Here is a 14509-nt window from a genome sequence, read left to right on the forward strand (position 1 = left end):
ATGCTTCTGGTATTGATTTATATGCTGCCCCTGTCTTCATGTTGTTGCTGGACATATCTTTTTTAAAATGTGTGTAGGTCACCTAAATCATCAGAAAAATTGCCCCTCCTGAGAATTTTTTCAGGAGCCGCCACTGTTCCAGTGTATGGCACAGTTTTATCCAACATGTATGTAGCAGTATCAGTCATGTATTAGCTAATACATGTATTATGTTAGCTAGTTTAATGGTGTGAAAATCGTGATATTTGCCTTACAATTCAATCTACACATGCATATGGGTCTGCAAAGTATTGCAATGTTAGGTAGGCTATTACATTCCCTTGACATTCTGCAAGCATGAATACTTTACAATAATGGAAGATATGCATTGTGTTAATCTTACTATTTGCCCATGTAGATCTGACATGCATTGAACACTACACAACTTTACATGCATGTTTTCCATAAATGCAATGTGTGCTTATACGCCTATGCATTCTTTGTCCTATAACTACATAACTTTAAATCTAATAGCTGTCAATCACCATTCATGCTGCGGCTTGGCTGTAGATTTGCTCTCATGGTGCAAAGAATGCTTAGTACTGTAGCTGAGAGAGCTTGAGAGGATCTGCAGAGAAGAATGGGAGAAACTCCCTACATACAGGTGTGCCAAGCTTGTAGCTTCATACCCAAGAAGACTCGAGGCTGTAATCGCTGCCAAAGGTGCTTCAGCATAGTACTGAGTAAAGGGCCTGAATACTTATGTAAATGTTATATTTACGTTTGTTATTTTTAATACATTTGCAAAAAAATCTAAAAACCTGTTTTTGCTTTGTCATTATGGGGTATTGTGTGTAGATTGATGAGGGGGTAAAAAACAATTTAATTAATTTTAGAATAATACTTTCCGAATGCACTGTATGTAAAAAGACCCCTCTAAATGAAAATAAATATATAATAATTTGTGTGAGGGCAGGGGCAATAGGGGGGATGGGAAATGAATAGACAATGTATGAAATTGAAATATGAACTGTTAAAAAAAAAGTTATGTGTTGTAGAATAAAATGACTCTTATTTTTGTCTACTACAAAAGGGACAGTTTCACCTTAACTTGTATGTTTTAGAATATGGACTAAATTACATCACCTTAACTTGCACAGTAGGTATAAATAGGACATACAGACAGTGTGGCAATTGTGCTGTGACGGTGTGGGGCACACATTATCCTGTCATTTCTTTCACTGTTGTTTTCCACATTTTGTACAGGTGTGGCATTACATTTACATTTTAGTCATTTAGCAGACACTCTTATCCAGAGCGACTTTACAGTTTAGTGAGTGCATACATTTTTTTTTTTTTTCTGGTGTGAGCTGATGTTCAATGTTCCCCTCCTGTGAAAATGTGCAGTATTTATCCTTGCAGACTTTAATAAATTGGTTTTTAATTAATTACATTCGTGTCCAGTTTTCGGTCACAAGGCACCTGTCACTAATTTATAGTGATCCCCTGTTGGACACCATAATGCAAAACCATTTAAACAATATAGCTGCAAGCAGCCATGCCCGGGGTTCAAGCTTAATCTACATTTATTTTGTAATTAACAGTTCCTAGGACTGTGTAAGGACAATGTAGCACATGGCTACTTAGTTATACATTGTTTACATTTGGATGGGTGTGTTCTTGCTCATTGTTTCCCCTCCCACTTTCTCCTTATTTGGCAAAGCCCCCCTTCCTCAACAGAGAAGATTGAGCAGGTTCTTCGGGCACTGATGTTGGGCAATTAGTCCTGGCTCGCAGTCGGCGTTCCAAACTTTACAGTTGGCTCTAACATTCGGGCAGGTAGCGTTCTCCTGGCATCCGCCAAACTCATTTTTGTCCTTCAGACTGCCAGATGGTGAAGCTTGATTCATCACTCCAGAGAACGCGTTTCCACTACTCCAGAGTGCAATGGCGGCGAGCTTTACACCACTCCAGCCAACGCTTGGCATTGCACATGGTGATCTTAGGCTTGTGTGCGGCTGCTCGGCCATGGAAACCTATTTCATGAAGCTCCCGATGAACAGTTCTTGTGCTGACGTTGCTTCCAGAGGCAGTTTGGAACTCGGTGAGTGTTGCAACTGAGGACAGACAATTTTTACACGCTACACGCTTCAGCACTCAATGGTCCCGTTCTGTGAGCTTGTGTGGCCTACCACTTCGCGGCTGAGCTGTTGTTGCTCCTAGACGTTTCCACTTCACAATAACAACACTTACAGTTGACCGAGGCAGCTCTAGCAGGGCATACATTTGATGAACTGACTTGTTGGAAAGGTGGCATCCTATGACGGTGCCACGTTGAAAGTCACTGAGCTCTCCAGTACAGGCCATTCTACTGTCAATGTTTGTCTATGGAGATTGCATGGCTGTTAGCTCGATTTTATACACCTGTCAGCATAGGGTGTGGCTGAAATAGCTGAATCCACTAATTTGAAGGGGTGTCCACATACTTTTTAAAAATGGTCCTCACAATGGGCCTCAGGAACTCGCCACAGTATTTTTGTGCATTCAAATGGCCATTGATCAAATGCAATTGTGTTCGTTGTCTGTAGCTTATGCCTGCCCATACCATAACCCCACCGCCGCCATGAGAAACTATTCACAATGTTGACATCAGCAAACCGCTCGCCCACACGACGCCTTGTCCAAGAGATTTACATGGTTACCAAAACGTAATGTCAAGGTAAGCCTACACGAAACAGCCCTTATTTTAAGTGTTTCTAAAATCCCCTATGGCATTTCAAACCATTTCCCTGTTTGACCGCTAGGTTTATGGGTATTATGACACCTCCACTGAGGGGCTCTACTGAACCTCAGTGATTCTTGAGTTTGGACACTGCAGTTGGAAATGACGCAACGCGGGCAGCTGATGGTAATAGAGCTCTCCAGCTTGTAGTCCTAAAACCCGGAAATAAGTTATCTCCAGTTCGTTCAGCCATCCCTATGGGGAATAGGGAAAGAATAGGATTTTGGAATAAATGCCTAAAATAAGGTATGAGGTTAACACAGGTTTAGGAGATCTTATACGTTTTGTTGTATGAGATAATAGCAGTTAACATGACCTTTTATGAATTATGAAGCCTTTGTGATTTGTGTTTATTATTACATAAATTCTTAAATTCACAAAGTGACCATTTGCTGATGAAGATTATCTCACAGAACAAAACGTATAAGATCTCCTAAGCCTGTGTGTTACCACATATCTTATTTTCGGCGTTTATCCAAAAACGCCATTCATTTTCCTCATAGGCTTTGTCCAAGGAACCATGCCGGAGTTAGTGCCTACAAAAAGATGCCATTACTATGTAGTGTAGCAGGTCGTAACATAGCAGGCGTAAAAGTGTATCCACAGAATTTCTAAACCCAGAGGCGCAACATCGCGAAACAGACCGGACGGGGTTTGGGGTTTGAGAAGCGAAAAATATTCCTTAGTTGTTCATTTTCTAAAGGCACAACCTAGATTCGAGCCAATGTCTTAAGTAGTGAACATGTTCTTACTCCAACCTCGTAATAGTGACAAACTGACACGTTTTAATTTTCGTCAAAAACAACTTTATATGGAAGGAGTGCCTTTGATTTGACGGCCTGCACATGTGCAGTTCGGCGCGAGACGACCATTAGACCCGATGAGGTGTTTCTACCATGAGCTTTGCTAGCCAACGTTGCCATGACATCGGCTACAAGTGTGATCGGATTTCTATTGGAGAAGCAGTTTTAGCCTATCTTAATACTGTACTGTCTTTGGTGTATCCATCTCTGTCTGAGCCGGAAAAGAACATGCGCAATGGATTATAGTAATAATATAATAATAATATAATTATAGTCATTGTAGTTACTTACCATGTTTCTGAGCTGAATATTTGCTTAATGAAAACTCCCTTTAGCCCAGCGTCCCATATAGTTCTTTACTTAATTTCTCTTGTGAATGATTTGATTTCGCAATAGAGAAATGGCAAGTTTTTCAATTAGTAGTTTAATAACAGAGAAAACAAGTAATTTCGGTTAATCGCTCAGCACTACTGACTGGACTTCTAACCAGTCTAAAAATAAGTCTGGTTGACAAAAAACGCCTGTTGGGATAGGGTAACCATAGAAGAAAAGTATGCAATTAGATATAAACTTATCTGAAGAAGCAGGAACATCTCTGAAAGAAGTGGAGAAAACCCCCAACACTGAGCCCCCTGGAGGAAGTTTGTGAATGACCTAGTATGCTCCCCAAAGAGCAAAAGGTTAATGTCAAGTTATTAAAATTGTATAACAAATCATTTTGTTGATAAAACGATTTCGAAGGCTCGGCTCTACTGATACATTTAAGTTGTATTTGTTGTCATTTGCTGTCATTCTCAGGGGTGTATAAGCAATATGGCTTGAAAGCAGATTAAAACATTGAAATTCTATTGAGATCAATTTTCTAAATGATTATTAAAAGTAGACTTACATTATACAATATGGGAAAGTGGAAAATTCACATTTATGAACCCGTTTTTTTTGTTGAACTTTATGAGGTATAACATGAAGTGACGGAAGCGGAAATAGCATAACGGCGGGATAAGGAAGTGATATTGGGAATTTGTCAAAACTTACATTGATTGCATACACAACCAGTGAGGTAGTTGCTGTCTTCGTGGTTGGAAAGGGGCACGACCCGTATACGATCAGAAACAAGGTAATAAACCAATCTTGATCTTGCTTTATTGAAGAGAAACGATTAAAAAACAACATACGTATACTATTGTAATTGTTGTAAACGTCTACGCTTGCTCTAAATCTCAGATTGGTGGCACAGGAGGAGGAGACCGCGGTGCAGGGTAGGATAACGTTAGGTAGCTAGCTGGCACACAATTAGCTTTACATTAGTAAACATTTAATAGCCATGTGAGTTTAAATTAAATTGTGATCCAAACATTTACGTAGCTAGAAGCTAGTTATTTCTGACTCAAGCTAGCTAACATCAGTTATCACACCCATTTGTTAGCTAGCTATGTTAGCTGCCTAGGTTGTTTTGCTTACTAGTTAGCTAACTCACGAAGTTGTTGGGCGCGCAGTTTCAGACTTCCAAAATAGTGCGCCTGCTGACTATTTAGCAAGCTAGCAATATAGCTTTGCATGCATTTATGTAGATATTGGTCCTGGGCCCGGTTTCTCCGCGCTGTTTCCCATAACCATCGTTATTAACGTTGCACTTAAACGCTCGTAATCGAATGCCTGCCTTAGACCACTCGTAAAACAGCTAAGTCTGTCATTAGATGCTTTTTTTGCCCTCCCGCGTCACTTTATGTACAGTTCTCCGCTAAACAGCCCAATATTGGACTAAAAGAGCATGGCCGGTTCTATGCATAAGGTGTCGCTTAAAGGCGTCCGCATGCTTCCCAGCCAAAACAGTTCTTCTTCGATGGGGTTTAACGGAGGTTGGCATCCAATGTTAATGGTGCATTACCGCCACCAGCTGGACGGGGTATTGAATAACAAACGAAAAAACCATTGCGGGAAAGGGGGATAACGACATCATACAAAGTAAAACACGTCAACTAAGAGAACCCAAACCACTTCTTCAATCACAGTCCACTCCAAAATACATCCCTACACAGGCTCAGGGGCCGGTGATGGCAATACATTCACCGACAGGATCTTTTGCACTGCCTCGGCTGTGAAATCACAAAGACCCAAAAAACATTCAGCGGCTTTCACAATGATTCCAATTTTCTTAGACTTCTTCTCCACTTGTGCTATACAGTTTATGACCATTGCAATCAATAATACAAAGTCCACCTTTTTAACATGTAGCATTTCACTATCCCTCCGTTGATGAGAACCCTTCACTGGTCATGGTGGCTCTACTACCATTGTTTCATCTCTGCCACTCGTTCCTTCCAATCTTCACTGCCTCCAGATAGGAAACACGTTGGACACTCCTTACCCTTGCCACCTCATTCTCCTTCACCCTAACAGGGCACTCCGGGAATTCAGGCGCATGTTCACCCCCACAGTTGCAGCATTTTACTTAATCTGGCATACAATACTCTTCCCTTCTGCACATATGACATGCTAAATGGCATATTATATTATATATATATTACCAAATCTTTCACATTGACACTGAAGGGAGAGACTCTTCATCAAAGAACAGTAGCATTTATGAAGTGAATTTATTTTCTCCTTCCACCATACAGGTCAGTCGACGTGCACCAACCACTCCATCGATCTCTTCAGTTATATCCTCTGCCTTTATTTCTTGTCACCCCAGAAATAACCCCCTTGATAGGTGCCTGGCAATGAAAATTCATACAGGAAACATTCCACTCTGATATCTTTGAGTCTTAAAACACAATTCTTCTGCTCTTCAGACACACACAAAAATCAAAATAAGACCACTTCTTGTGACTATCACCGACTCCACACTTTCCTCCAACACATTCCAGATTTTCCTCGAGGCGTTAGACGGATATCCCAAGTAGCATTGATCCAAAACCCTCAATCCGACTAAAAACCAGTCTAGTGGTTTCCTATTTTCCACCACAGCTTTACTTCTCGTTTCACTTTTTGTTTGCCATGGTAACACATTAATTCTCACTTTCTGTACTATTAGCTTCACCCGACTCACTAGCAGTTTCAAAGAAAACCTCAGTTTCCGCCATCTTCTCCACGATCAACGTCTTCCAGTCAAAACAGTTTGGAGGAGTTCGTGCATTTATTATGATGACATTTTGTGACATTTTTGTTTGTTTTGGACTTCAGTAAGGTTTTTTTGCACTGTTTGGCCACACAACAGTTTTTTCTTGAAGTTAGCTGAAGTCTACGCCCCTTCGTCAGTCATTGGTCAACAGCAGGGATTCTTAAAGTCTGTCATTCAATGAGAGATGCCTCGTTTTCATGCCAAAAACCCCCCGGAAATATAACATTTACCTAAGTATTCAGACCCTTTACTCAGTACTTTGTTGAAGCACCTTTGGCAGCGATTACAGCCTCGAGTCTTCTTGGGTATGATGCTACAAGCTTGGCACTCCTGTATTTGGGGAGTTTCTCCCATTCTTCTCTGCAGATCCTCTCAAGCTCTGTCAGGTTGGATGGGGAGCGTTGCTGCACAGCCATTTTCAGGTCTCTCTAGAGATGTTCACGTCCAGGCTCTGGCTAGGCCACTCAAGGACATTCAGAGACTGGTCCCGAAGCCACTCCTGCGTTGTCTTGGCTATGTGCTTAGGGTCATTCTCCTGTTGGAAGGTGAACCTTCGCCCCAGTCTGAGGTCCTGAGCGCTCTGGGGCAGGTTTTCATTGAGGATCTCGCTGTACTTTGCTCCGTTCATCTTTCCCTCGATCCTCACTAGTCTCCCAGTCCCTTCCGCTGAAAAACATCCCCGCAGCATGATGCTGCCACCACCATGCTTCACCGTAGGGATGGTGCCAGGTTTCCTCCAGACGTGACACTTGGCATTCTGGCCAAAGAGTTCAATCTTGGTTTCATCAGACCAGAGAATCTTGTTTCTCATGGTCTGAGAGTCTTTTAGGTGCCTTTTGGCAAACTCCAAGCGGGCTGTCATGTGCCTTTTACTGAGGAGTGGCTTCCGTCTGGCCACTTTACCATAAATGCCTGATTGGTGGAGTGCTGCAGAGATGGTTGTCCTTCTGGAAGGTTCTCCCATCTCCACAGAGGAACTCTGGAGCTCTGTGACCATCTGGTTCTTGGTCACCTACCTGACCAAGGCCCTTCTCCCCCGATTGCTCCGTTTTGGCGGGCGTCGGCCAGCTCTAGGAAGAGTCTTGGTGGTTCCAAACTTCTTCCATTTAAAAAATGATGGAGGCCACTGTGTTCTTGGGGACCTTCAATGCTGCAGACATTTTTTGGTACCCTTCCCCAGATCTGTGCCTCGACACAATCCTATCTCGGAGCTCTACGAACAATTGCTTCGACCTCATGGCCTGGTGTTTGCTCTGACATGCGCTGTCAACTGTGGGACCTTATCTAGACAGGTGTGTGTGCCTTTCCAAATCATGTCCAATCAATTGAATTTACCACAGGTGGACTCCAATCAAGTTGTAGAAACATCAAGGATGATCAATGGAAACAGGATGCACCTGAGCTCAATTTCGAGGCTCATAGCAAAGGGTCTGAATACTTATGTAGATAAGGTATGTTTTTTTTTATTTGTAATAAATTAGCAAACATTTCTAAACCTCTTTTCGCTTTGTCATTATTGGGTATTGTGTGTAAATGAGTGGGGGAAAAGTAATTTCATCAATTTTAGAATAAGGCTGTAACGTAACAATGTTGAAAAAGTCAAGGGGTCTGAATACTTTCCGAATACACTGTATTATAATGACATTTTGGGACGTTTTGGTGTTTGGCTTGGATTTTGTAGGCTGTTCGGGCACACATTTTTCTCAAGGCCAGCTGAAGTTCTGGAGCCGAATCTACACCCCTTTGTCCGTGATTGGTCAACTGTAGGGGTGACGCAAGTTTCTTCTTCTTGTCGATTCAGCCCGAAAATCCGTGTGGATTCAACATGGCGAATGACAACATGGAGCATCGATTGACCGAGGAGGTACAGAAGTACCTTCACCACTACAATTCTAGTCATTAATTATATAAAGACCAGCATGTAAATGCAAATTAATGGAGGGAGATTGCGGAGACACTGGGGTCCGACCCAACCACTAGTTTGAAAAAGTGAGGTAGGGTTCGCGACAAGTTCAAGGCAAAGAAAATAAACAAGGGCCGCGGCGGAAATGCCGGTGTAAAAGCTATTCCAGAAATGTTGCTGCTGGCTTGTTCGGCATGGGAAGACTGAAAAGCAACATGCCATCTTCACCAAAGAATGAGGTATGTTATTGTATTTTCTATTGTAGTCGACGAAAAGAGTAGCCATGTTTTGCAAACAATAGCTAGCGCTAGCTACTTGGCTGGCTAGTGGCTAGCTAGCTTAGCTGCATACGTGTGCAGAGAAAGCAAGCTAACTAAAGTAAAGATATTTACAACTTTTGATCAAACATAATTGTCAGAGAAAGAAAATCATAAGCTTCCCACATTGGTAACACCAAAGTCAAAGTTTGGTAGCAAGGTCCAGCAAGTCAAACTGTTGCAAACGTTTGAGCAGAGTTGAGTAGCTAGGCCAGGCCTCCTCAACTCTGCTCAAACGTTTGCTACATTATATGGTCTATTGTAGTCTCTGTTTAATGATATTTTATGTGAATTGGTCATTTTGGATATGTGTACTGAATAGCCCTCTACTTTTTTATTTTTCAAGGCTCAAACATCAGTGAATGGAGACAGCACCTGGTTCTGTTCTCTGCGCCACAGCACTGCCTGTTCACTGGCCCGAAGCATTACCTCTGCCCCCAGTACTGACATCGGCCCCCAGCCCATCTCCCACACTGAGCTGCAGTGCAGAATTAGAAACAATCTCCATGCAGGACCTGGGAAGCTCTATCCTGGGCCCATCTGCAAGACCTACTCCACTGGCTTGCTCCTCAGCGATGCCACAGAGCAGCAGCAGTAGAAGCAGGGGTGTGAGAAGGGAGAAAAGAGCTGAAGACTCAGCCCTTGACACATCGTCTGAGACCAGCCACCCGGACAGCTGATGAAACTGAGGAGTAATTATGTCTGTAATAAAGCCCTTTTGAGGGGGGAAAACTAATTCTGATTGGCTGGGCCTGGCTCCTAAGTGGGTGTGCCTTCCCAAGCCCACCCATGGCAGCGCCCCTGCCCAGTCATGTGAAATCAATAGATTAGGGCCTAATTAATTTATTTACATTGATTTGATTTCCTTATGTAAACTGTAAAATTGTTGCATGTTGCGTTTTATATTTTTGTTCAGTATAGATAAATAGTAAACAAAACATACAATTTTCCAGGAACCATAAAAAAAAAACAAGTGAAATGGATTCCAACATTCTAGTATCAACATACGTGGATAAGGGCGCATGAGTTTCTCATGTAGTGGGAAAGCTGGAAACATAAGGACTTGGCGTAAATTGAGGGTCTTCTGCAGCAGTTTGAACACAAAATAACTCTTGAAACACTCCACCATAGCTCTCTCGGCCGTATGGCCCTACATCCACCATTGTGAACCTGTAGCAGGCATCTTCTGTCTCCATATCTCGCCTATTATGTATTTTATATTTATATTTTAGTCATTTAGCAGACGCTCTTATCCAGAGCGACTTACATGAGCAATTAGGGTTAAGTGCCTTGCTCAAGGGCACATCGACAGATTTTTCACCTAGTCGGCTCAGGGATTAGAACCAGCGACCTTTCGGTTACTGGCACAACGCTCTTAACCACTAAGCTACCTGCCGCCCAGGTAGCTTAGTGGTTAAGTGTGTTGCTAGGTACATAAATCTAGTAGATCCCGGGCAATTCACACAATTTCCATTTTCTCACCAGTCAAGTGTCTCTCTGTGTACAATATTTTATTCTTTCTTGTTTGGCCGTAGATGGCTATTACCAGCTCATCGCCCTCTACTGTCCCGGAGTAATATTGACGCCCCCCCCCCCCCCGTTTGTTTTTCAAGCGAATGTCTTTTTAGGTAGCATGCGAGTGCACTCGTTCAGTTCACCTAGCCGCCAGCCGAACTGAAGCATGCTGACACCTTTAGGGCCCCCGGCCGCTATGAGACCCTGCTAGGAACTCAGTCTGGGTCTCAACATTTGGTTGTGCATCACCAGTTTCTCTCTTGTTATGTCAGTCACCCAATAACCATTTCAGCTAACAATTTTTTTGTTTGTTGGTAGTTAGTCTAGCCATCGATCTAAACTTATAGTAATCATTAGTCATTCTCACTATCATATTAACGTGGCATGTCATTGAAAAATGTGTAGAATTGCAGGAAATAAACTTTAAAACTAAAATGTTTCAAGCCAACCCCCCCCAAACCAAATCTTGCTTAGGGCCCCCAAAAGGCTAGAGCTGGCCATGTAAAGGAGCCTAACGTTACACCTTAGTCCAAGGACCTTACATGTTCTGTTTTAAAGGGTGAATTGTCTCTGGAAGCCAAAACAGCAAAATACTCCATCTAAACTCCATCTATAGTCTCCATCTAAAGTCTCCCGAGTGGCGCAGTGGTCCTGGTTCGAATCCAGGCTCTGTCATAGCCGGCCGCGACTGGGAGACCCATGGGGCGGCGCACAATTGGCCCAGCGTCGTCCAGGGTAGGGGAGGGAATGGCCGGCAGGGATGTAGCTCAGTTGGTAGAGCATGGCGTTTGCAACGCCAGGGTTGTGGGTTCGATTCCCACGGGGGGCCAGTATGAAATAATAATAATAATAATAATAATAATAATGTATGCACTCACTAACTGTAAGTCGCTCTGGATAAGAGCGTCTGCTAAATGACTAAAATGTAAATGTAAACGTGAATCGATTCTCAATTGTGATATGGTTCTATTAACAATTCCCTCTACTTTCATATCACATCAAAGTAATTTCACAAATGCAAAATACACACTTTACTGTACACTGTTTTAACCTGTTTTACAGTTGCAGCCTACAGTTTTTTTTTCAGTGACGTTTGGGGCGTCTGTCTTCCGTTTACACACAGGTGTTTGGAGATGCAGCTAGCTAATTAGCACAGGTAGTCCACTCGGTCTTCCGTCTGTTTTTCGTAAACAAGCGCTGTAACATGGAAATATGGCTGTATGGGAACCCTATAAAGGTGTGTATCAATTTAACCTTTTTTTTGTTTTTAGAAAAAATTTTCTCACCGATATGAAAGAGAAGGTCCTTATCCTTCCAAAACCGTACCGCAAGCGATGCGTGTTCATGTTCAGACCGAGCGTCGCGGATCTTAACAAAACTCCCTACAGAACTCCTTTGTCCAATGACTGTTGTGTGTAATGTAATGGAACTGACAGTCATGATCAAGGCTACGCTAAACATAGAATCACGTGGTTTATTTGTATCTCTGACCACGTTAACTTCAGAACAAAGTTGACCACAAACACAAACTCTTCGCAATTGATGCAAACAAACGGCGTATAAAAATATGCTTAAAATGAACCGAAATGACTGCTTTAAAATAAACAGTAGGCTATAGGCCTATTTTAATCATATTGAAATACATTTAATGTTCAATTAATTTAGTTATATTTTGCTATTTGTAGACTACTGTCTAATTCATTTCATGGGGGAGAAGCCAGACTAACGTGCGCAATGATGTGCCAAATCGGTGATTCAGTGCATTTTTAGTGGGTAAGCGTTAGAATAAGCCGCTTCAATATTTGCAACCGTAGGTGGTAGGTAACCCTCTTGGAGCTGATCCGTCGTCAGTATTGTGAAAATTGTAATGTTAAGGTAAGATTTGAATGGAGAAGGCTGATCCGAGAGCAGCGCTCCCTTTCTTTCGATCCTATCAATATCGACAGACGCTCCAACAAAACACTGCGATCTCTGCGTGGTGTTTTGGGAAACTCGTTACATCGGCCATTGTAGGAAATATGCATCGTTAAAACACTCGTAAGCTTAAGTTCCATTGCTATCGGGAAACCGGGCCCTGGGCAAGTTTAGGAAAATATGCTATATTTATTTGTATATTTACCATAATTTAGGTAAAGAACGTGGAAAGCGTTTGGTTTCAGTTTTGAAGTTGATAATGTCACTTTGGGGTCATAGGGCACTCCAGTCCCAAATACTGTATGTTCTAAACAAATTGTGACACTGCTGTGAATCATATTTAGCTGATGTTTTTAGTAAATTGCTTCATGTTCTATTCAGTTCCCTGTGTGAAGGTACTTAAGGTGATCACTGACAGAAAGCAGCCATGTCGTCAACATCCCAGAAACACAAGGAGTTTGTGGCAGAACCCATGGGGGAGAAGCCAGTCAATGCACTTGCTGGCATTGGAGAGGTGCTTGGCAAGAGACTGGAGGAGAAGGGCTTCGACAAGGTGATGCAGAGTATACTTAACTTTGTTGGAACTTTCATAATGGAACTTTATTTTGTGAATGTTTACATTATAGTCATTTCATATACCACATCACAGTCATAGTAAGTATAGCAAAGTCAGTGCTAGCAAGAAAAGATAATGCATTGTTGTGCAACTTTTACTTAGTGGTTAGTGTATTATCATTCATGTTCTCTTTTTCCTTCTCCATTCTCACTTGCATACATCCACAGGCTTACGTGGTCCTGGGTCAGTTCCTGGTGCTGAAGAAGGATGAGGAGCTATTCCGGGACTGGCTGAAAGAATCATGCGGGGCCAATGTCAAACAGCAGGGTGATTGCTATGGCTGCCTGCGTGAATGGTGCGATTCTTTCCTGTAGAGAAGCGTTTTTCTTCGGTTTTGGTTGTTCCATTTGATATATCCCAAACATCTATTTACTTCTATGGTCTCACATTAACTTGCACCTCATATGGGCACACTGCACATGAGGCAGTTAAGCAAATTCGTACATCGTAACACCTGGTTATTTTAAACAATAGTCACAATTCAGAGACCTATAGATGCTTAAAAATTAGTAAGACATACTTTGCTGCAGTCATCCATGAGGTTGTTTCACCCAATTGTGTAGATCCGTAATGCTGACCTTTTCTATGATTCATATCTTTGGCTGCACAGAAGCCTTGGGATGAGTTCATTTTTGTTTTTGTGCACTTTGTTATGTTTCACTTTTTGTTCTCTGTCAAAGGAAAACACTTTTTATCATTACGTTCCCTTCATAAAAAAGGTATAACTAATGCCTGTACTTATCTCCAACTCTGACAGTTTGCCCCTGCATTTATTTAAACGAACTTGTCCCTAAATTAATTAATAGCATTTTAAACCATTTTAGACACCACAGAGCTTTAACATCTGTAAGATGTTGCGCTGTTAATTTTTACAACCGAGTTCACATGAAATAATTTTAAGATTTATATTTGTAATTGCCCCATGTTATCTTATGTGTTTGTTTGAAGAGATGTTGAAGAAATGCCTTAACGTTGTAATGCAAAAACATTTATCTGCAATGTTCCTTGAGTTGTGGAGCAGTGCATGCGGATTAAGAAGCTAGCTACCACAAATCACCTTATTTTCAATCTTCACACAAATGAAAACCTAAAGTAAACCCACAGTAAGGAGCACTGTTGTTCCAGGAATTAATTTATGAGCATACTTGTGTTGCTGTCTAATGTTTAATCGTCGAAGGATGGTTTTACTGAAACACTGGTTCATGTTTTTGCATATTGACTGTGAAAGCATGTTAGTTTTTATATTTTTATTTTGAAATAAACAGAAACAACTGCAAGATCTGGACAATTCTGAGTTTGTTTTGTTTTTGAGAAAAAATAAATAATAAAATGACATGCAAAAATATTTTTGTGACAGGAGTGTTTATTTTAATCTTTGATTCCCAAGTCCCCTTTTATTCAAAGCTCTTAATTCGTTTTGGTAAGAAATAGGAACAGTAAAGGTTTAAGTAACACTGATCTAGAAAGAGTAATACAATTTCTGAACTTGATCAGATAAGCAACCTAAAAGACTGGTCGCGAAAATAATCCCATAACAGCAATTTTTATGTGTTATT

General features: G+C 41.6%; 1 protein-coding gene across 5 annotated transcripts; it reads left to right on the forward strand.

Moving 5' to 3' along the window:
* The first annotated feature begins 4571 nt into the window (after positions 1-4571).
* On the forward strand, positions 4572-14298 carry LOC121541837 (barrier-to-autointegration factor). 5 transcript variants are annotated; one of them, XM_041851167.2, is made up of 4 exons: positions 4572-4681; positions 4789-4823; positions 12719-12890; positions 13121-14298. In XM_041851167.2, exons 3-4 carry the CDS (start codon positions 12765-12767, stop codon positions 13265-13267), a joined length of 273 nt encoding a protein of 90 aa, XP_041707101.1. In that variant the 5' UTR covers positions 4572-4681; positions 4789-4823; positions 12719-12764; the 3' UTR covers positions 13268-14298. The 5 variants fall into 5 exon arrangements, with proteins under 5 accessions (XP_041707101.1, XP_041707097.1, XP_041707098.1 ...); XM_041851163.1 differs by lacking the exon at positions 4789-4823 and having other exon boundaries at positions 4574-4681; XM_041851164.1 differs by lacking the exons at positions 4572-4681; positions 4789-4823 and adding an exon at positions 11558-11660.
* The last annotated feature ends 211 nt before the right edge of the window (positions 14299-14509 follow it).

Source organism: Coregonus clupeaformis, chromosome 27 (assembly GCF_020615455.1).
Source record: "Coregonus clupeaformis isolate EN_2021a chromosome 27, ASM2061545v1, whole genome shotgun sequence".
NCBI classification, from domain to species: Eukaryota; Metazoa; Chordata; class Actinopteri; order Salmoniformes; family Salmonidae; genus Coregonus; species Coregonus clupeaformis.

Coding starts and splice junctions, on each gene's coding strand:
- LOC121541837 (XM_041851167.2), top strand. CDS start 12,765: ATGTCGTCAACATCCCAGAAACACAAGGAGTTTGTGGCAGAACCCATG. Junction 12,891..13,120: donor AGGAGAAGGGCTTCGACAAG/GTGATGCAGAGT, acceptor ATACATCCACAG/GCTTACGTGGTCCTGGGTCA.